Source organism: Schistocerca serialis, chromosome 8 (genome assembly GCF_023864345.2).
Source record: "Schistocerca serialis cubense isolate TAMUIC-IGC-003099 chromosome 8, iqSchSeri2.2, whole genome shotgun sequence".
Lineage (NCBI taxonomy): Eukaryota > Metazoa > Arthropoda > Insecta > Orthoptera > Acrididae > Schistocerca > Schistocerca serialis.
In genome coordinates, this window is record NC_064645.1 from 303,158,453 (window position 1) to 303,180,366 (window position 21,914).

The following is a 21,914-nucleotide window of genomic DNA, read 5'->3' on the forward strand; positions in this document are numbered from 1 at the left end:
AATGCGGCATATCAGCGTAGACTCACTGCGGCGTAAATGTTCCATTTTGAAATAACTGGAGACAATCTTGTTCTTCCTCCTGCTTCAAATTAACAGAGTATGTCTTTAGGCAAGGCTGGAGCAGCAAACGACTGATGACTGGCCTTTGTGGGGTGCCAATTGTAATTTATCTTGAAGTAGATGTGTCGTGAAATCTGTAGTTTGAGCGTGAGTAAAAGTCGAATTATGAGAAGTGTGATAATGTTCAAAATGTAATTTTTCCAGTGTGATTCCGACCGTGAACCGTAGGCTATCAAAGCTCCTGATCCATTTATTTATAATTCCAAACGAGTTAAAGATTACGTAGTTTCTTCCAGAGATAAAGTAACAGAAGATGTTTACATGCAAGGAACTGTTGTGTACATAACCGTGGACATTAGTGAAGTGGGTATTGGTGGACTGTTGCAGAGCGAGAACCTGGCCGTGGCGGCGTACGACGCGGTGACGTCACTGCAGGGATGCCCCCTCTCCATCAAGAAGTCGCTGCTTCTGCTGATGCATCGCGCGCAGAGACCTCTGCGGATCACCGCTGGAGGTTTCTTCCCCTTCTCCAGGGAGTCATTCGTGGCGGTGAGGAGGCTCATTCTGGGACAATGTGTGACTCATGCTGTGTCTTAATTGCAGCGATCATGGAATGTGAGGGAAATTTCTTAAATAAAATGAACTGTAAGGAAGTTATAGAGGAGCATATAACAGAAACAGTCTCATTGTTCATAATCGAACAAAAAGAACTCAAGAAGACGACACAGGACGAACAGAAAAAAGAAAAAGATGCAATGATAAAAAAGCATGCTTTCATGTAGTGATGAAGATGAGATTAACAAAGAAATAGCAATTCTTGAAAATGTAGCCAAAGAGAACTATTTTGAAACACAATTGATTAAAGAAATGCACAAATGATAGTTGAAAAGCGAGCAAAAGTCAGCCAGGAATGAGATTATGCCAGAGAAAAAAAACAGTTAAACAAAAGACTAATTTCACAGTTTCCTTGTATTATGGTAACATTTCAAAGAAATTAGCAAAAATTTTTAAGCATACCAAAAAGAAAATTGCATTTAAAACAAACAATCATGTTAAAACGATTATATGATACAGCTTTTCATAGAAAGGAACATTAAATAAGTTAGAAATATATAAAACTGGGTTTGACGATTGTGAAATGGTATAATTGGGCCAACCGGAAGAAATTAAATATTCTTGGAGAAACAAATTTTTATTCACTTACAAATCAAACAGAAACACTAATCATCGAACAAACAGATCCACACTATTCCTGTTTTTCTCACAGCTAATTGAATATAAAGTAACAATTACATTTGTAGTTTCCACACTAACAAATAGTATTAACCATTGATAGTTTAGACACTAACATTTAGGACTGTTCATATTGTCTACCAACTAAGTGTAATTTTAAATGTTTGAACTTCTATATTTTAAAACTTTACTTTTATTTCATTTTTATTAACTTCCTTTTCCTTTTCATACACACAGAAATGTATGTACCGAGGACTCTGAAATTATTGGACTGCCCTCGCTTTTTTGCTTTGGTCAGCATTCTGCCTTTGTACATTTCCCTGCTTATGTGCACCAGCTACTGGCTAATCATCATTAACAATTAAATTTACAAAAAAAAACGAATTTAAATAGAAACTGTGAATGTCCAGCCATTTGTATATATGTGGCACCTTTCCTAGGTAACTAACCTTCTGTTAATTTGCTTTCATGCCACTGTGTTACCATTTAATAGTGGTAGTACAGCGTGCTTTTCTATGCTACTAATCGCTGGTTAAAAGCTTAAAAAGTCAAAATCGATTGTGAAATGAAAGAAAAGTTTAAATAAATAACTGCCTGAGTAAAAAAATGCGGCGTTCATTTTCGGAAAACGCTGTTTTGTCTGTAGGTAAAATCTTGTGGCTTGTTTGGTAGTGTCATGTTCCTTTTCGATTTCTTCTAACACAAACAACATTTCAACCCGTCTGTTGGGATCTTGATCAGGATATTGTGGTGTTGCAGGTCAGCTAACTGGGAACACTAGAAGATCCCCAACAGAGAGATTGAAACGTCGTTCGTGCAAGTAACAGAAGAGGAACATGACATGGCCTAACAGTCCAGATGATTTTTTCCCTCAGTGAGGATAATTATGAAATCCTACACGCTTACATAAACCGTATTGTTTATCCATGGGTGAATTTGTTTCAAGGCATCTCTTCAGCATTCCATAGTCTCAGTGATTCTCTTTCATTTTAGAGTTTCAGTGACTGGGAAACTTATCTGTTCCATACAACGTTTAAGCTCAGCAGTGGAATTTCTGACCCAAAGAAAAAAAATGATGTCTCTGCATAGGATGTTCAACTTCAAGAATAAGTCGAAATCTGGTGTGCTCATGTCCGATTTTTAATCAGCATGAGATAAAACTTATCAACTGCGTTCATGTTACTTTTCGGTCATGACATCATTCATATACTGTTGAATGAATGATAATTGTATCTCGAGCATTTGCAGCCAGTTTTTTCTGTCTATAAGACACAACACACATGCAAAGACCATGGCCCTTCCCTCTCAACCACCTCACAATATCAAGGTCAACGTCATTGCCCCTCCTCCTGATATTTCTAGGCCAGGCAAATATTTCCCCCCCTCTCCTCGATCCTCGCCTCCCTACTGATATTAGAATCCAATACGGATCACCTGTGTTGAGTTAAAATGGATGTAAACACTACCGAAGACAGTACGTTAATCCTAAGATGGCGGAAAACTTTTTTATAAAATCCAAGGTGGTACCTTGTGTATGTGATGCAATTGGTCTTCTATATTTTATTATTACAAACCATAGCCGTCAGGCGTGTGTGTAGTGTTTTAAACATACAGGAGAAACACTATTTTATTTATTGCTGAAGCATGAACATTTTCTTTAAACGGTTTAGTGTTTAAACAATATTGGGTCATAGCTTCTCAAATGTCAAGCTCCCCGAGACAGTTAGCAGCCAGTGCAGAGAGTTCAGGCATGTCAGCTACCTCCTCTCCGTGTCAGATGTATTCATGTAACGTTAACAGAATTAGAACAGGTGTTTTATGTATTTAAACAATTAGGGATGCTTTATTTAGTGTTTGAACAATTAGGCGAACTTAAGTTGGCTGTGGCAACATTGCTATGGGTTGCCCATAGCTGATCGCATTATAGATCACTTCCCTAAACAGTCAACGGTCTAATAAATAGCTAGACTCCATCAGTGTTATCAGGCAACCACATAGTATGTGATAGGGTCTTCCCACGACCTGTAAAGGTTTCTAATGAAACAGAGAGCACTTATTTGCGAGAACACACATTTGAGAATTAAATGTATGCAAATTATGTCTCCTAACATGCTGTCGATGGACGCGAGAGCTAGCAACCACATGAGTACAGTTTTCCGTAAGAACTATGCACCGGTTTAATAACGCGTTTCAGCATCTACATCTTACAGACGAAATCATCATTCAGTGTTTCTCTACCTGCTGTGCATATATATGAGTGCATCATACCATAAGTTTACACAAAATTAATTTCTTATTTGAACATGTTCATGTATCCTGCTATATGTAGGAGTATACTAAATGAAGAAAGTGCGAGACGTATGTACGTTTTTTCTGTTTACGAAATTTCTTATATGGTACCTCAAACAAGTATTCATTATTATGGTCGGTTGGGATAAACATGCTCTCCACAAAGACGTTACAGTAGATGACTGGACTTCAACACTGCTGCAAAATTTAAGAAGAATGGAGCACTTCTGCCCTACAATATATGACAAAAATTATGGATCTTTTGGATTACAGCAATAAAAATGTTACAGTGTCATTGTTAAAGCATGTGGATGCAGTTCACTTCGAACATGTGTATGAATTTTCAGAAGATATATATATATATATATATATAATCAGTTGGTTTTACTGAGAAATTCATCAATGGAGTAGAAAGAGTTGACCACCAATAAATCCTTTAGGCTTCTCTTAAACTGAATTTCATTGGTTGTTAAGCTTTTCATGGCTGCTGGCAAGTTATTGAAAATGTGAGTTCCTGAATAATGCACACCTTTTTGTACAAGACTAAGAGACTTTAAATCCTGTGAAGATTTTTCTTATTTCTAGTACTGATCCCATGAATTGAGCTGTTGGCTTGAAAAAGTGATATATTTTTAATGACAAATTTCATTAAGGAATAAATATATTGGGAAGCAGTACTTAGTGACCCTAGTACCCTAAACAGGCTTCTGTAGGATGCTCTTGAGTTCACACCACATATAACTCTTACTGCACGTTTTTGTGCCTGGAAAACTAAAGCTTGGCTTCACGAATTACCCCAAAAAATAATCCCATATAACATTATGGAATGAAAGTAAGCAAGGTATGCCAGCTTTTTCATTTTTATATCCCCTATGTCTAACACAATTCGCATTGCAGACAGAGATTTGTTAAGATGCTTCAGCAGTTCTGTGGTAAGCTCCTCCCAGTTGAATTTATTATCAAGCTGTAATCCCAGGAATTTAACACTGTCTACTTCTTCTATCTGCTTGTCATCGTATGTTAGGCATATACTAGTGGGACACCCCTAACAAGTTTTGAAATGCATGTAGTGTGTTTTTTTCAAAGTTTAGTGACAAATAATTGGCTAGGAACCAGTGATTAATGTCTACAAATACTTTATTAGCTGATCTTTCTGAGACTACACTTGATTTGCTATTTGTTGCAATGTTTGTGTCATCGGCAAACGAAACGAACTTGGCATCTGGTAATGCTGCTGTTGAAAGGTCATTGATATACACAAGAAAAAGTAAGGGCCCCAAAATGGAACCTTGTGTGACCCCACATGTAATTAGTTCCCAGTTGGATGATGCCTGATAGCTTGATATATGTCTATTTCTTAATAATACCCTTTGTTTCCTGCCAGAGATATCAGATTTGAACCATTTTGCAGCATTTCCTGTTACACAATAATATTCTAATTTACTTAAAAGGATATTGTGATTTACACAGTCAAATGCCTTTGACAGATCACAAAATATACCAGTTGCCTACAATTTTTTGTCTAATGAATTAAGTACATTTTCGTTGTAAGTGTAGATAGCGTTCTCAATATCAGAACCCTTTAGAAATTCAAACTGTGACTTTGACAGTATGTTATTTGAGATAAGATGGTTATAAAGCAGACTTTACATTACTTTTTCTAAAATTTTTGAGAATGCTGGCAACAGTGAAATTGTATGGAAATTTGATGCTATTTCTTTATCTCCCTTCTTAACCAGTGGCTTAACTTCAGCATATTTCAACCATTCAGGAAACATTCCACTGATAAACGACTGGTTACACACATAGCTTAATATGTTACTTAGCTCATAATCACATTCTTTAATTAACTTTGTTGATATTTAATCATACCCACTAGATGATTTTTTATTTTAAAGATTTTATGATGGCCATTACTTCTGCTGGGGTAGTGAGGGTCAAATTCATATTATGGAAGTTACTTGAAATATCTGGTCTGAGGTATTCCATAGCAGCATCTACCGAACCTGACAACCCCATCTTTTCAGTAACAGTTATAAAATGTTTGTTAAAAAGTTCTGCAACACTATACACATCTGCCACCAATGTATCATTTACTCTTAATGCTATTTGTTCCTCTTCATGTCTGGTTCTACCGGTCTCATCCTTCACTATATCCCATAGTGTCTTTATTTTGTTATCTGATATGACTATCTTTTCCTTGTAATATATTTGCTTTGATGTCCGTGTTACAGTCTTTAATATTTTGCAGTATTTCTTGTAATGTGCTATAACATCAACATCGGAACTGTTTCTGATTGACAGATACAGTTTTCTTTTTGTTTTACAAGATACCCCTATTCCTTGAGTAATCCATGGCTTCTTTGTAGACTTTGCTCTAACCTTGGCAAGTTTTGGGGGAAAACAGTGTTCGAATAAGGTAAGCACTTTATTAGCAAAAGTGTTATATTTTTCATTCATGCCATGAGCACTGTAAACATCAGTAAACATACAACTACGGATCAAAAACTGTTTATCAAAATTTATCAAAAGAGCGCCTACACAATTATTGCCCAATAAAGAAATCCATACTTAAAATAACGATTAAATGACGCCGCCAGTGATATTCTCCTGGAATCGTTCGAAGTGAAGGAAATGGTAAACAGTTCAGTAGACACAGGCTTTACACGATTTCTAGATTTGCTTCGCATGCAATTGACGCATGGTTCACATGGCAACACCGCTGGTGCTACTGAGAATTTTAAAGCCGTTGGAACATTATGACGCCGAAGAGAGCAATCTATTAAAAAATAAGATCAGCAAAAAATGTTTTGTGTTGTCGGATCTCTCTTCCCTACTTTTCTCTGAGACAGGGTGAAGTGACCAGTCCAGCTACACGCCATGTCGATTGCACCACGACGGTTGTCACTCGACCTATTTCCGATTAAATAAGTATTTACAGTTGTCACCTGTACTCTTCTTTATGCAAGCAGGACACTGCGTTGTTATTTCTCCTTTGTCGGAGCGGGGACCCCATACATGTATGCCTCTGCTCAGTGGCGCCAAAGCTTCTGCACTACGAATTCGCACCTGACTCCCCTTTGCCCACAACGGCCTCACACGGCACTGTCGCCGGAAACTTCTTCGTGACATTATGTCTCCTAATTTTATGTGGAAACTGCTCCCAGCACAGTCAACATGGTGGTCACACCAGGCAATTCCCACGATGAAAATGTATTCTGTACACGTGGTGTCTGTTCCTTCGATGGCCAGTCGGCGTGGCCGAGGGGTTCTAGGCGCTTCAGTCTGGAACCGCGCGACTGCTACGGCCGCAGGTTCGAATTCTGCCTCGGGCATGGATGTGTGTGATGTCCTTAGGTTAGTTAGGTTTAAATAGTTCTAAGTTCTAGGGGACTGATGACCTCAGCTGTTAAGTCCCAGAGCCATTTGAACCACTTTTTTGTACCTTCGATTGTCTTTGAAACAACAGACACCGATTTGATCCAGCATCCACATAGACGCAAAGGTATTATGGACGTTGGCTGTAAGCGGCCATTGATTTAAATCAATGGGGAAAGTTGAAAATCTGCACCAGACCGCGAGTCGAACCCGGATCTCCTGCTTATAGGCAGATACGCTGGCCACTGCCCCATCCGGGCACAGCGGCCATCAGAACTGCGCAGACTGCCCCAGAACGCCTCCCGTCAGACCTAAATTCTCAACTTGTCCACACACTGTTAACGTAGCGCCCCTTGCCCATTATCCTCATTACTTGTGGCATTTCGCCGATTCCTGTAAGAGTTCGACCTTGGCGGAGGGGAGAGCATTGGCCGTCATCATCTCATTTATACGGTGTACGTGTGGCCTTCGTTCCTTCGGACATATAAGCCACAACATAATACATATGATATCAGGCGAAGTAGCTATCGCCACAATTGCTCCTCATACTGCTTACGCCTGAGATTGGCGTGGCCGTTTGGATGCAGAAAAGACATTCTTCAATTTTTAGGGTTCGGTATCTTAACCGATAAATACGGAACCCTTATGGGATAACTTAGTTGTCTGTCTGTCTGTCTGTCCGACAGTTAGAAACCCTGATAGGCGTATCAAGTTGAAATGTATCACACACACTAATGTCTAGGATCCCTTGACGGTGTAAACATTTGAAGCTTCTAAATCAATGCAATAAAAAGATACGGGCATTTATGTCAATATTGTGACACTCGCAGACACTCTCATTGGAACATATAGGATACTTCCTGTTGACGTGGAACGATGAAATTTGGGAAGAAGCAACATTTTACAGTCGAAATAAAGGAATCTGTTGTTATGTTGCACAAAAAGTTTCTTTTGGCACTTGTCATGTGACTTCTGACATAAAATTAAAACGTTCTTGATAGTCTTGGAATGCATGGAACCGATATCTTGCCATTATCAATGATAATAACAGACAAAAATCGTGATTCTCGATTCCCTTTGTTTGTACGGACCTCTCAGAGTGCGAGTCCTAATTGCAAACTGGGCAATTTTTTGCGTTTTCTCTTCATATACGACTCTTCCTAAAGGTCTGGCTTGCGACGTCTATTCGATGAAGAATTCTAAACCTCAATCTTCGGTAGTTCTGCTGCGAAAACAGAAACGTCAGTGACTGTAAATGCACGAATACCTCTCTACGGGGACAGTATTTGGTCAAATAACAAACTCGCAAATGTGTGATGTTGAAGTCAACGTCCACGATAACTGAAACTAAATTATTAATTAAACCATTTAACTGCGTCATCACTTTTATTTCCTCCCACGACTCATTTCGAGGGCTTACACCCTTGTCTTGAGGCAGATCTGTGGACTACATTGTATTTTTCTTTGCTGGATGTAGTCAGTTATTTGTTTTGAGTTCCATTTCACTACAAATGTGGTATACTACAAATGAGGTATACTCCGCACTTGTTAAAGTACACTACTGGCCATTAAAATTGCTACACCACGAAGATGACGTGCTACAGACGTGAAATTTAGCCGACAGGAAGAAGATGCTGTGATAAGCAAATTATTAGCTTTTCAGAGCATTCACACAAGGTTGCCGTAGATGGCGACACCTACAACGTGCTGACATAACCGATTTCTCATACACAAACAGCAGTTGATCGGCGTTGCCTGGTGAAACGTTGTTCTGATGCCTCGTGTAAGGAGCAGAAATGCGTACCATCATGTTTCCGACTTTGATAAAGGTCGGATTGTAGCCTATCGCGATTGCGGTTTATCATATCGCGACATTACTGCTCGCGTTGGTCGATATCCAATGACTGTTAGCAGAATATGGAATCTGTGGGTTCAGGAGAGTAATATGAAACGCCATGCTGGAACCCAATACCCTCGACTCACTAGCAGTCGAGATGACAGGCATCATATCTGCATGGCTCTAAGGGATCGTGCAGCCACGTCTCGATCCCTGAATCAACAGATGGGGACTTCTGCAAGAGAATAACCATCTGCACGAACAGTTCGATGACGCTTGCAGCAGCATGGACTATCAGCTCGGAGACCATGGTTGCGGTTACCCTTGACACAGCATCACAGACAGGAGCGCCTGTGATGGTGTACTCAACGACGAACCTGGGCGCACGAATGGCAAAACGTCATTTTTTTCGGATGAATCCAGCTTCTGTTTACAGCATCATGATGGTCGCATCCGTGTTTGGCGACATCGCGGTTAACGCACATTGGAAGCGTGTATTCGTCATCACCATACTGGCGTATCACTCGGCGTGATGGTCTGGGGTGCCATTGGTTACACGTCTCGATCACCTCTTGTTCGCATTGACGGCACTTTGAACAGTGGACGTTACGTTTCAGATGTGTTACGACCCGTGGCTCTACCCTTCATTCCATCCCTGCGAAACCCTACATTTCAAAAGGATAATGCACGACCGCATGTTGCAGGTCCTGTACAGTCCGTTCTGGATACAGAAAATGATCGACTGCTGCCCTGGCCAGCACATTCTCCAGATCTCTAACGAATTGAAAACGTCTGGTCAATAGTGGCCGAGCAACTGGTTCGTCACAATACGCGTCACTACTCTTGATGAACTGTGGTATCGTGTTGAAGCTGCCTGGGCAGCTGTAGCTGTACACGCCATCCAAGCTCTGACTCAATGCCCAGGCGTATCAAGGCCGTTATTACGGCCAGAGGTTGTTTTTCTGGGTACTGATTTCTCAGGATCTATGCACCCAAATTCCGTGAAAATGTAATCAGATGTCAGTTCTAGTATAATATATTTTTCCAATGAATACCCGTTTATCATCTGCATTTCTTCTTGGTGTAGCAATTTTAATGGCCAGTAGTGTAATAACGAGATTTAAAAATTAAGAACAACAATAAAGCTACTTTCAAGATGTTTCAGCAGAAATAACCCTGAGAGTAGTCATAAATAAACATTTTTATCTTAAGATGGCACAAAAACATGGAACGACATAAACAGTCCCGACACTGTACAGCTGTAGAGGTACAGTGCCTTCTAACTCAAAAAGCATTAACTATCAGCTTACTCCATGAATAACAGAACTGGCTAACACAAGTAATTGCTTTAATTCATCTTCGAGGAAATGAACATTCACAGTTTCCAAATCACAGTCCATCAAGTCGAAATAAAATCAAAACTGAAACTGCTCAAAATGAAGATGTTGTTAGGTCGCTGATATATTCCTTTTAGAACTCAGATTGAATACGCAACCGTATTGGTCATTTTCCTATCTAATCGTTATAGAAAATCTCTTGGGTCGCGCAATCAACAGAAAGCAATACAGATGATTACTTACTCGTATAATAAAGCTCAATGAACTTATGAACAGAATTACCTCCTAACATTCCTCAAGGCACGTGAATCGAGATGGCGGGAGTGTTAAGGTAATTAAGTTTCATCTGAAGTACTGCTATTCAGTTTAGCATCCAGACATAGAGATTTAGGCTTCCTGTGCTTTTTCAACATCCGCTAATGGCAAATGCTTGCATGATTTCTTGAACAAGGATGTCCTACACATCCCTGTCCTACCCAAGTTTCCATTCTGTCTTTCTCCCCCTTTTTTTCCCCTGTCTCTCTCTCTCTCTCTCTCTCTCTCTCTTTCTTTCAAGGCCTTTATCACAGACACAGCTCATGTGGAACTCATCGGAAAGACTGCTATTCAGTTTCCCCTCCAGACATTTTACAGATTTAGGCTTTTCGTGCTTTCTCCACACCCGCTAATGGGAAATGTCTGGATGGTTTCTTTGATAAGGATTTCCTACATATCCCTGTCCTACTCAAACCTTTATTCTGTCTCTCTCTCTCCTTTCTTTCCTCGCTCTCTTCCTTTCTCTCGCTCTTTCGAGGCTCTTAGCGCATGCACCACCTGTGTGAAATATAGCACTGTTTTCCGTATACGGTATCTTTTAAGTAGTAGCTGCAATTGGACAGATAGATTCTATCTTCTTAATCTTTCAAAAAGCATTGGACTCTGTGCCATACTGTTAACTTAAAATAAATATTCATCTTTGTAGAGTATCTGCAAAAATATGTGTTTACTAACAGAGCCCAGACGATGAATTAGCAAACAACACCCAAAAGTGCTGGGTTGTTCCCCATGGAAGTGTGACAGTACTTCAGAGTTTACAACGTGTATAACTGGTTTATCAAGTAGAGTCAGCAACTCGCGGCTTTCTCTGAACGTACGTATTCCTGCCACACGGAAAACGTCGTTTAAGGAAACGAAGCAAAAGGTCACAACGAACCAATTATACTAATTGGGCAGAAATCGGTAGATGTGATCTACACATAGAGACAAACAAAGGATTGAAGGTCCTAACGTAAGCAATTACTCGGCTTGACATTGATTGACAGAGTTGTTGGGTGTCAAATTCTGTCCAACTGGGGCTTTAGATAGTAAAAATAGTAAAACCCCGAGCTGGTTGGAGGGTTCTGCCCACAGTGCTCCAAAAGTTCAAGATTGGGGACAAATTCAGCAACCTTGATGGCCAAGGTAGGTTTGAGCAAGCACGAATACAAGCATTAGAAACTCTCTCCCTCAGTAGCCAACCGTTATCTCGTTGAAATGCAAGCCCAGAATAGCTTCCCATGAAGCGTGACAAAAATATGGGTAGAAATCGTCGACGTACCACTGTGCTATAAGGGCGCTGCGGATGACAACCAAAGGGGTCCTGCTATGAAAAGAAATAGAATCCCAGACCATCACTCTTGGCTCTCGGGCTGTACAGCGGGCGACACTCAGATTGGTGTTCCACCGCTGGCCGGTGCATCTTCAGACACGTCTTCACTGGTCATAAGGGCTTAGTTCGGGACTCATCACTGAAGACAATTTTACTCTAATCAGTGAGATTTCAGACCGAGGACTACGTGAAACAGTTATAATATTTCATACAGCTAGTCTATTTCAATGTAGGCCGAATCTCCTTTTATGGATTTCTCATATTTCTTTCAAATGATTCCTAATGCTCCCTTGCTAATTTTTTCCACTTTTTTCTTGACACTGCTGTTTTACTCTTGTGTAGGAGAAATGTCAGTCTCGTAATGACACCACGTGTAGTCTCCCCACCGCGAATTTACATAGACAGGGTGTAAATTTTAAGTTGACAAACAAAATAAGCTTCACACGAAAAAATATGTAGAATCCAAAATTGATTACACAACTGGCCATTAAAATTGCTACACCACGAAGATGACGTGCTAAAGGCGCGAAATTTAACCGACAGGAAGAAGATACTGTGGTATGCAAATGATTCGCTTTTCAGAGCATTCACACAAGGTTGGCGACAGTTACAACGCGCTGACATGAGGAAAGTTTCCAACCGACTTCTCATACCAAACAGCAGTTGACCGGCGATACCTGGTGAAACGTTGTTGAGATGCCTCTTGTAAAGACAAGAAATGCGTACCATCACGTTTCCGACTTTGTAAAGGTCGGATTGTAGCCTATCGCGATTGCTTTTTATCGTATCGTGACATTGATGCTCGCGTTGGTCGAGATCCAATGACTGTTAGCAGAATATGGAATCGGTGGGTTCAGGAGGCTCATACGGAACGCCGTGCTGGATCTCAATGGTCTCGTATCACTAGCAGTCGAGATTACAGGCATCTTATCCGCATGGCCATAACGGATCGTGCAGCCACGTCTCTATCCCTGAGTCAACACATGGGGACGTTTGCTAGACAACAACCATCTGCATGAACAGTTCGACGACGTTTCCAGCAGCATGGACTATCAGCTCGGAGACCACGACTGCGGTTACCCTTGACGCTGCATCACGGACAGGAGAGCCTGCGATGTTGTACACAACGACGAACCTGGGTGCGCAAATGGCAAAACGTCGTTTTTTCGGATGAATCCAGGTTCTGTTTACAGAATCATTATGGCCGCATCCGTGATTGGCGACATCGCGGTTAACGCACATTGGAAGCGTGTATTCGTCATCGCCATACTGGCGTATCACCCGGCGTGATGGTCTGGGGTGCCATTGGTTACACGTCTCGGTCACCTCTTGTTCGCATTGACGGCACTTTGAACAGTGGACGTTACATTTCAGATGTGTTACGACCCGTGCCTCTACCCTTCATTCGATCCCTGCGGAACCCTACATTTCAACAGGATAATGGACGACCGCATGTTGCAGGTCCCGTACGGGCCTTTCTGGATACAGAAAATGGTCGACTGGTGCCCGGGCCAGCACATTCTCCAGATCTCTCACCAATTGGTGGCCGAGCAACTGGCTCGTCACAATACGCCAGTCACTACTCTTGATGAACTGTGGTATCGTATTGAAGCTGCATGGCCAGCTGTACCTGTACACGCCATCGAAGCTCTGTTTGACTCAATGCCCAGGCGTATCAAGGCCGTTATCACGGCCAGAGGAGGATGTTCTGGGTACTGATGTCTCAGGATCTATGCACCCAAATTCCGTGAAAATGTAATCACATGTCATTTTTAGTACAGTATATTTGTCCAATGAATACCCGTTTATCATCTGCATTTCTTCTTGGTGTAGCAATTTTAATGGCCAGTAGTGTATTTTCGAGGCGGACATCTGCTTGTGCTAAAATTACACCGTCTCCCCAGCCCCCGGCAGGTGGTGCGGGAGGCAGCTTTAAAATTTCAAATGGGAACCTCCATTTTTTTATTGCAGAATCAGATTCTACATAAAAACTACGTACATTTTGTCTTAAACATTTGTTTTGGTTCTTGGTAGTTGGCGCTGTGATTCAAGAAAACCCATGTTCGCATTTTTGCGTGGAAAATGGTTACGGATAAGTAAAAAATACTTATTTGCTTCGTAAATTTTGATTCGCTAAAACTAAAACTCTCCCTGTAGGGTGGGGTTTGAGAGAGAGGAATTAGAGTTTTACAAATGTTGACCTAAATATAAATTTTTTGCGCAGATTCGGATAAGTTTTGTTTATTTCGTGGTCACGAGGCCAATCAACTTTTAATTATCAAACAAATCATCTGACTGGCTAACTAACTAACCAAACATTCTAATTATTAACGAGTGAACTCATTTTTATTTATCCGTCATTTTCCACGCAAAAATGAGAACAAGGATTTCCTTGAATTACAGCGCCAACTACCATGAATCAAAACAAATGTTTAAGACAAAATATACGTAGTTTTTCATGTAGAATCTCACTCTGCAATAAAAATTTGGGATGCCCATTTGAAATTTTAATGTTGCCTCCCACCTAACCGCCAGGGGCTTTGGTGGCAGGCTAATTTTAGCACCAGCATGTGTCCCCAAAAATAATCAACTTTGGATGCTACACACTTTTTCGTGTGAAGCTTATTTTTCGAGTTATTCTGGTTTATCGACTTAAAATTTACTGCCTGTACATGGTATATCCCTCTCCTATATCCAGTGTTTAAATTAAACTCCCCCTATAAATTCCAATAACTTCCACTGTAAAATTATTTCCTAAGCATATCTACAAAATCGGTGAAACATTGCTAAATGAATACGATACATGTGGGTATAGGCAACGAACTGTGATTAATTTGTTATTGTTTCTCTGGAGAAGGAATCAGATATTTTTTCATGTGTTACACCCAGATACAGTAGCCAGTCGCTAATAGCTTAGTGGAGTGTACATTTGGCGTCTGGAATGTTATTCCCACAACGCGAACCACTGGATACTGGAAAATACTGCAAGTCTTAAAGAACAATATTCTGGAAAAACTTATGACTTTACCCTATAGTAGACTGCCAACATCGACAAAATGGCGCTTCTGCATGTGAATTTTTTGTTTTGAAACTAAAATCTGTAATACTAATCATGTTTTTGAAGAAAGTATTATCTCTTGTGGAATGACAGTATTTGTGGGGAACAGTAGACGTTTATTGTCCTTTTTGTTTATTAAGGCCAATGGAATAACAAGATCCACATTATCCAATCCAAAACAAATTGATACAATGTAACTATGACTTTTTTAATCAGATCCAAATGGAAATAGTGGTTTATAAACAGATTTTTATACCTTCTAATTTAGCACTATAGGCCATCAACATCAAAAAATCCGCTAACATGATATTACACTCCACTAGCATTTACAGTGCATGTGGATGCTTCCATTCACCATTCGTATCTGAATTTTTTTACATATACTGTGCATAAAAAAGGCCTGATTACACATCGACCTCAGACTCCCTTTTTCAAGTAAAAATGCAGTTTTCCTTTGTGGCAACTGATTTCGCAAGCCTGAGCATTTTCTTTTTTTTCGTTTTCAGGCGTAAAATCTATTGCACATCATCTACACCGTAAGGAGTAATTTCTTTAATAGGGATCGAGCTTACTCTGTGCACATTTTGTTATTCCAGAGGTATTAAGAAAAGAGCACCATTACTTGCTACTGTCCGCCACAAATAGTGGTATCCCACATGAGATACGTAAGTTATTTGCTTATATTCCACGTAGATTAAATTGCATTAGAGACGCAAAGTCACAGATCGCTGAGGTAGAGTTCCCAAAAGATTATGTGTAATTGAAATCACCCAAAGAATATAGCTGCTTTTTGCTAAAGTGATATACTAAACGTCAACACTTTATGTCGAGACAGATAATACCCAGAAAGGTCAATTCTTAATGGAATTACATCATGGCCTTAACACCTGCCTCGAAAACACTGACTACTATTAAAGAATAGTGATTTTAGTATCAAAAAGTAAAACTGACATTAAAACTTCCATTTTGTCTACATCAACAGGCTTCCATATGTTTCAAAATACATCAGTTTATTGCCTACAAAGTACTGTTGTTAAGACCTGCTGTATCACCGGTAACAAGTGGTTTGCGATGTGGGGATAGAACTGCAGGGGTAACATATACATTCTACTAAGTCAGTAACGACTTGATGCTATATCTGACTGTATTCCATGGGAAAAATCTGGAATCAGATACAACTGCAGAAACCAACAATTATATATCAATTATAATTTGTTAACTATACCTATATGTTTCATATTACTTTAGTCCCAGATCACATATGTGATCTGGGCTTTAATAATACTATACCAATTTTATACGTATGCTTAAGAAAGCAATTTACAATAGAAATAATTGAAATATGCAGGTGTTTCAATTTAAGCACTAGATTTAGGAGAGGGATGCCATCATACATTTGTACTTTAGTAGTGAGGCGATTAGGCGTCTTGTCATGAAGAAACTGAGAACTGCTACGAAGGAGAGATACTGTGGCATTGAGAGGAATAGTGGAAAAACTGACACTGGGGACTACTTCTAGCAAATATTAGGAATCCAGTAACGGGTAGTTTGCCTACGTTAAAATAGACCAGTTATCTGAAATCTGTAACTCTTTCATGTAGATGACTATTCGTTTATGGATCTTTATTTAATACAGAAGTTTAGCAAGGATTTTTAACAGAATGGATATGTGTGACTAACTAACATCGAACCCCTACTTATGTGTGAAGGAAGACGACTATCAGGAAAATAATAATGTTATAGTAAATAACTATAAGGATGTTCACAAAGGCGAGCTCAAACTGGAAATATATGTAATGTACTTATACTTCAAATCACAAACCCAGCAGTGAACAAATTTAAGGAACCCATCTTACAATGGAACATGATACATGAACTTTTAGATCTCCCTGAACTCAAGAAAATTGTTTTAAGCTACATGTTTAACTATGGAAAGGATTATGCATGTCTGACCGCAGCTTATAAAATAGCTACTGCGCTGTATTTAACAGCACTCTGCAATTTGTGCACTAGGACGATACGAAGATCCGAAAATGGACTGATGCACAAGTTAATCTTGCAGACAACCAGCACCGGGAAAACATTATAAACTATGCTCTTCCTGTGTATAAACACATGAGTATCAGTATTGTTGTAACTTATTTGTTCTATAGCTTTGAAAAGTATGCTTTACTTATTGACACTGACGTGGTAGCAATTGATGGTATGCATATAGTAGCAAGCGAAGTGTACACAGTCTTTCTAAGTAGATTTACTTTCTTCTGTGTCACGTAGGTGAAAGACGGCGGTGTCTTCTGGACAGGCCACTGCTGTGGTAATATCCGTCAGGGACCTCTTCTTTTATTTTGTTTCGGTGATTATCATACAGTTTCATCCGCCTTTGGTGTATCGAAATTTTCCCTGATTGATATTAATCTGGTGGACTACTAGGCATAGTGTAAACCACTGACTGATCTCACAGTACTTGCATGACTACAGTAGCAGTAGTAGAATCAAACAGATTTTTGGATTCAATGGGCCGGCCTTGTTCCGCTAGCGGCCAAGCAAGAGGGTGGGAACGCCATGGCTGAACCCGAAATGACACTTCTTTAGAAAATGGCGGCGCCGGGCATCCTGGCGCCGGCCTAACCGCTTCATTAGCGAGTGGGCATTGTGTGGGAGCCTGGTCTCCCTATCCCATGTGCTGGTCCAGGCAAAGCAACGTCGGGCTGGCGCCCAGCTAAAACAGCGGTGAGACGGAACAACGAATTTCTCCGGATGTCGGATTTCTTAGGTGCCACCACGCCGCGCCGAAACAATGCCCACTAAATCGTTTTATGCACTAGATGCAGCTTGTTTTCACTAGGAAGCTTCCTTCATCTTGTGAAATGAGCCGGGAGTTTGGCTGCAGGACCTCCAGGCATTGTGTGCTGTTTCTTCAGAGAACAGAATGTGTACTGCACTGCAGTGATTGATTGAGGAAGATGAGGTATTCTTGCTAGAAAATATGATTGGCACAGTAACCAATGCTGGGCCATGATAACTTAATTCCAGAACTTCGGTAGGAATGGCTGTTTTTCACAAGGTTTTCAGCTAAAAGGGAGAGACGAGGAATTGCTTCTCGACCATCACGGAGGACAGTCGCTAGAGTTCTTTCGATTCTACGGAGGGAGAACAGTTAGTTGTAAAGACATTCGGACACCCGGGCGAAACTTTATATTTTCGCGCATGTGAGATAATCACCAGCGGATGTGGTGGTCATCTCCCGCAGTACGACACTTCAGCAGAGCCCGCACACTGACAACAGTGTCTCGTCTTTCACCGGCTGTATCAGTAACGTTGCACAGTTTCGGCAAATTCAAAAGCCTATCAATCGTTTTCATGGCCATCTTTTTTCATAGCAGCTGTACTCGCAGTTGTCACTCCCAGTGTCCATTGTATATTTAATTGTATCTTGACGTGAGAGACCAATCAGTGGAACAATATGGCAGAGTGTACTTACCTAGACTGACATCCTTCCACTCACAGTAGCCAGTCTCATTTACACGTAAATTCCAATTAGGTGCCCCCCAAGTCTATAGCCAACCAACCTGGGTTCATGTCAATGATATGTTACACAGTTGAAGTTTCTATTTGTATGTTTATTCTCTCTTCAACTTGATATTAGTTAACAAATCTCTTTGTGATACCGTAGGTCTTTGTCATTAATTTTTCAACCACACCCATTCTCATTTCCTATGATGTCATTTATTTTGCTGTGGGTTTGAAGTAATTAAATTAATTGTATGTCTAGTTAGCCAACTCAGGGATGATCCACACACGGGCCTCTGTTTAATGTCAGATTTCCGTGATTTCTGTCGATAAATGTGGCACCTCTTGGGTATTGAGGTTACGACTTTTTAGTTGTTTGACTGATGGTCCAGAACCTCACTCATAATCGCTTATTACAACCATGAAGGTTATAGAAGTTCTTAAAGATGTAGAATTAAGAAAACAAATTTATTAAATCATAAGCAGTTGTTTACAGAGAAGATTCTGTCTGTGGCGTATCTCCCTAAATAATTCTACCTTAATGGCTGTGTACATGTGTTCAGCCTAATAATTTGAACACAGATCACAACAATGTAACTTCTGTTCATATTGACTTTACAGGATATTTACACTGGACTATCACAAATATTTGTCTTCAGAGTTTTATGCGTTATGTTACCTGAACCACATTGCTTGATGTTATACCACCTGACTTTTCAGATGGCATTTAAAAGCTGACTTACACCAAACAGACGGTTTTCAGTTGAACAGTGTTATGGCGATTTTAAAGTAAAATGTTTCACAGACAAAAAGTCAAAGTTAACTTCTTCTGTTTGGCTTTCATAGTTATTTACGAAACATTATGTCAACCAAGCGGCGGTCAGTCTCTTGAAAACACTTTTGAGCTCTCTGCTAGAAGTCACAGGCATTTTCCTTTCAAATCCACCTGTTTAACAGCAGAGTTCAAAATTAATCCTTGAGTTTTGTTAATATAGACAGGGTCTTGCAAATATCCCAAGAAAAAAATGGCCAGGCCAATAACTTTGATGACCTTGTTCACCACGGCATGTCACTTAAAAAAGAAATGAGGCATCCAGGGAGAAAGTTCCTCAATATTCTCACGTATGCTGTTGCAGTGTGCGGCGCTGCACCAATCTGATAAATATAAATACTGCCTGTGTTTATCTGTCGTCTCCTAAGTTCTGACGGAAACAATGTATACAGCATGTGTATGTAACATTAGGAGTCCTGCGTTTCTATAGAATAATTTAATAATCTTTAATAGGAACAATCACACATATTTATTGTCCACCAACTGTTATTAATTTAAGATAACCTTATTCACTACCATACTTACTATTATTATTTCGCGCATTTTACCAAAAATCATTTAATATATGATCCTGTGAAAGTGTTGCAATGTTCTATCATTAGAAAATGAAGTAGGACAAAAGAATAAAGAGCAAGTTCTTTGACTTTGACACAACTGTTGCACTGATAATAGAAAAAAATTTTGTCTTATTAACCAATGAAACTTATTTCTTACAATCTTTATGGCAGCAGAGAAATTATATTTGCTATGTTAATGCAGGTAATAAATACTAAAAATTAATGACTTAAGAATTCTTAAGTAACAGTGTAATAATTCTAGGAATAGCCTCTAACTGTTCCTTTATTTCTTTTCAGGTTGTCAATGTGTCTTATTCATTCTTCGCCATTCTTCGAAATTTCAAGGATGACCAAGAGTAGCGAAAATTTGTCTTAATGCTTTGTTGTGTTACAAAACTATGACATGAATAACACCAATTAATATTATGTAGTGAAGACTTGTACCCTTTCTTTTCAAATAATAAGTAATGTCCGAATCACCATGTGAAGTGAATAGCTCAGTGACACTGTGAAATTAATGCCACAAATGAGGTGGAAACCTATTCCAGCCACAGCTGATAAAACATGTTCCATGGTATGTGTGACATTTCCAACTCATCATCAATACATACAATGTACTGTTGGCAATAACGTACGTAGAAACTTCACTGCAAATGTTTACGGTTACAACCTTTCGTAAATATTCTTATGAGACATTTGTGTTACTGTTAGAAGTATTGTAATGACTGAATTTATCCCTCATTTTAGTTTTCGTGCTGCCAACTTTGCAGAGCTTTGATGTCATCCTCCATCTTTTCCCATCCAGCCTAGTTTCAACCAACGATCATTGCAAGTCCGTTGTCTGTCATGACCACTTTCTCATACCTGGAGTAAAATATGCTTCTAGGACCACTATTTTTTTCTTTTCATTTGTGAAAGGCCTTTGACACGAGGTGTGCTGTATTAGAAGTCGTTCAGTTTTTCCAGCTTCTCTTGAGAATAAAATAAGCAAAACCGAAAGTCATGTAATACTTCAAATAATAATTACCTATAAAAAATGTATGAAGAGTATACAGGGAAGTCGACTAATTAAGACTTCCTTCTTCATAGGCATATAGTTAATATTGTCTTTTGTTTTGTAACAATTTTATGAGAGTTTAATTAAATAAATTGCTTGGAATTATTATTCAAGCTAAAATAAAGTTTTGCCTTGTGACACCAGTGACATCTAGATACCATGCTTCTCGAAAAGTAGGAAGAATTACTGTAACTGGCTATTACATTGTTATGATACTTTTTACTTGTCAGTCAGTAAACTGATAAAAACAACTTTCAGCATGCACTACTGTTATATATGTATGTATGCAGCAGACAGAGCTCCACATCAAGTTCATTTCCTTTCAGCGATAGCTCAGAATGTGAAATGAGGACTATATAAAAACTCAATATTATCTCAAGACCAACATCAGTAGTTTGATACTTTTAGTTGTTTTAGGCAATACTGGAAGTGACACTCATAAAGTTACAGAGATTGTCAATACCTGCAATTTATTTTGGGCTAAGATGAAAAATTATGTGACATGAGTGGTTGCTGCACTCTTATATCCTCCATTATGTGTTATTACTTATTTGCTATGTCTACTTATGCTACGGAAAGTATTTTGAGACGAATACTGAGAACCACTAAATGAAATTAATGTAGTTTATTCCATCATATAAAGTTAGTGGTTATGTGTTATCACATTAGTTACGACACCTAACAACTGTAGTCACTGCAAAAGCTATTGAAACTTATTAATCAGTGGCAAGAAATTCAGGTTTACACAAGAATACAAACTAGTATTTCTCTAAAGTACGAATTTAAATATAGACTTCGCTGTGCTTGATTTTATGTCACGCTGAATCTCTATGTCCCAATGTTTTCTGAGTATTAATGATAGATATGCAATCATGATATAGCTATTTTTGGGGACAATTATTTGGATTTATATTCAAACGTTCTTTTAAATCAATTTTTCCTTGCCAAAACGGTCCTATTTATATCAACATACGCTCGTCAATTGGCATACAAGATCTCTATGCAGAATATACTGCTTGCCTTCAGCAATAGTAAAATTATTCTAGATTTTTTACTACAGTTAATGTCAAAATGTGAGTCAATCACTGCGACCATTGTATTTGTCATTTCTGTGCATGATTTTTCAGCATAAAAGGTAG

General features: G+C 39.3%; 1 protein-coding gene across 1 annotated transcript in view; it reads left to right on the forward strand.

Annotated features, from left to right (window-relative positions):
- Positions 1–20,195, forward strand: part of LOC126416673 (odorant receptor Or2-like) — a 59,604-nt gene extending 39,409 nt beyond the window's left edge. Inside the window, exons 3-4 of the mRNA XM_050084475.1 lie at positions 448–609; positions 20,016–20,195. Of these exons, the coding sequence (XP_049940432.1) occupies positions 448–609; positions 20,016–20,078 (225 nt within the window). The 3' untranslated portion in view covers positions 20,079–20,195. The remainder of the gene's footprint in view (positions 1–447; positions 610–20,015) is intronic.
- Positions 20,196–21,914: the final 1,719 nt, after the last annotated feature.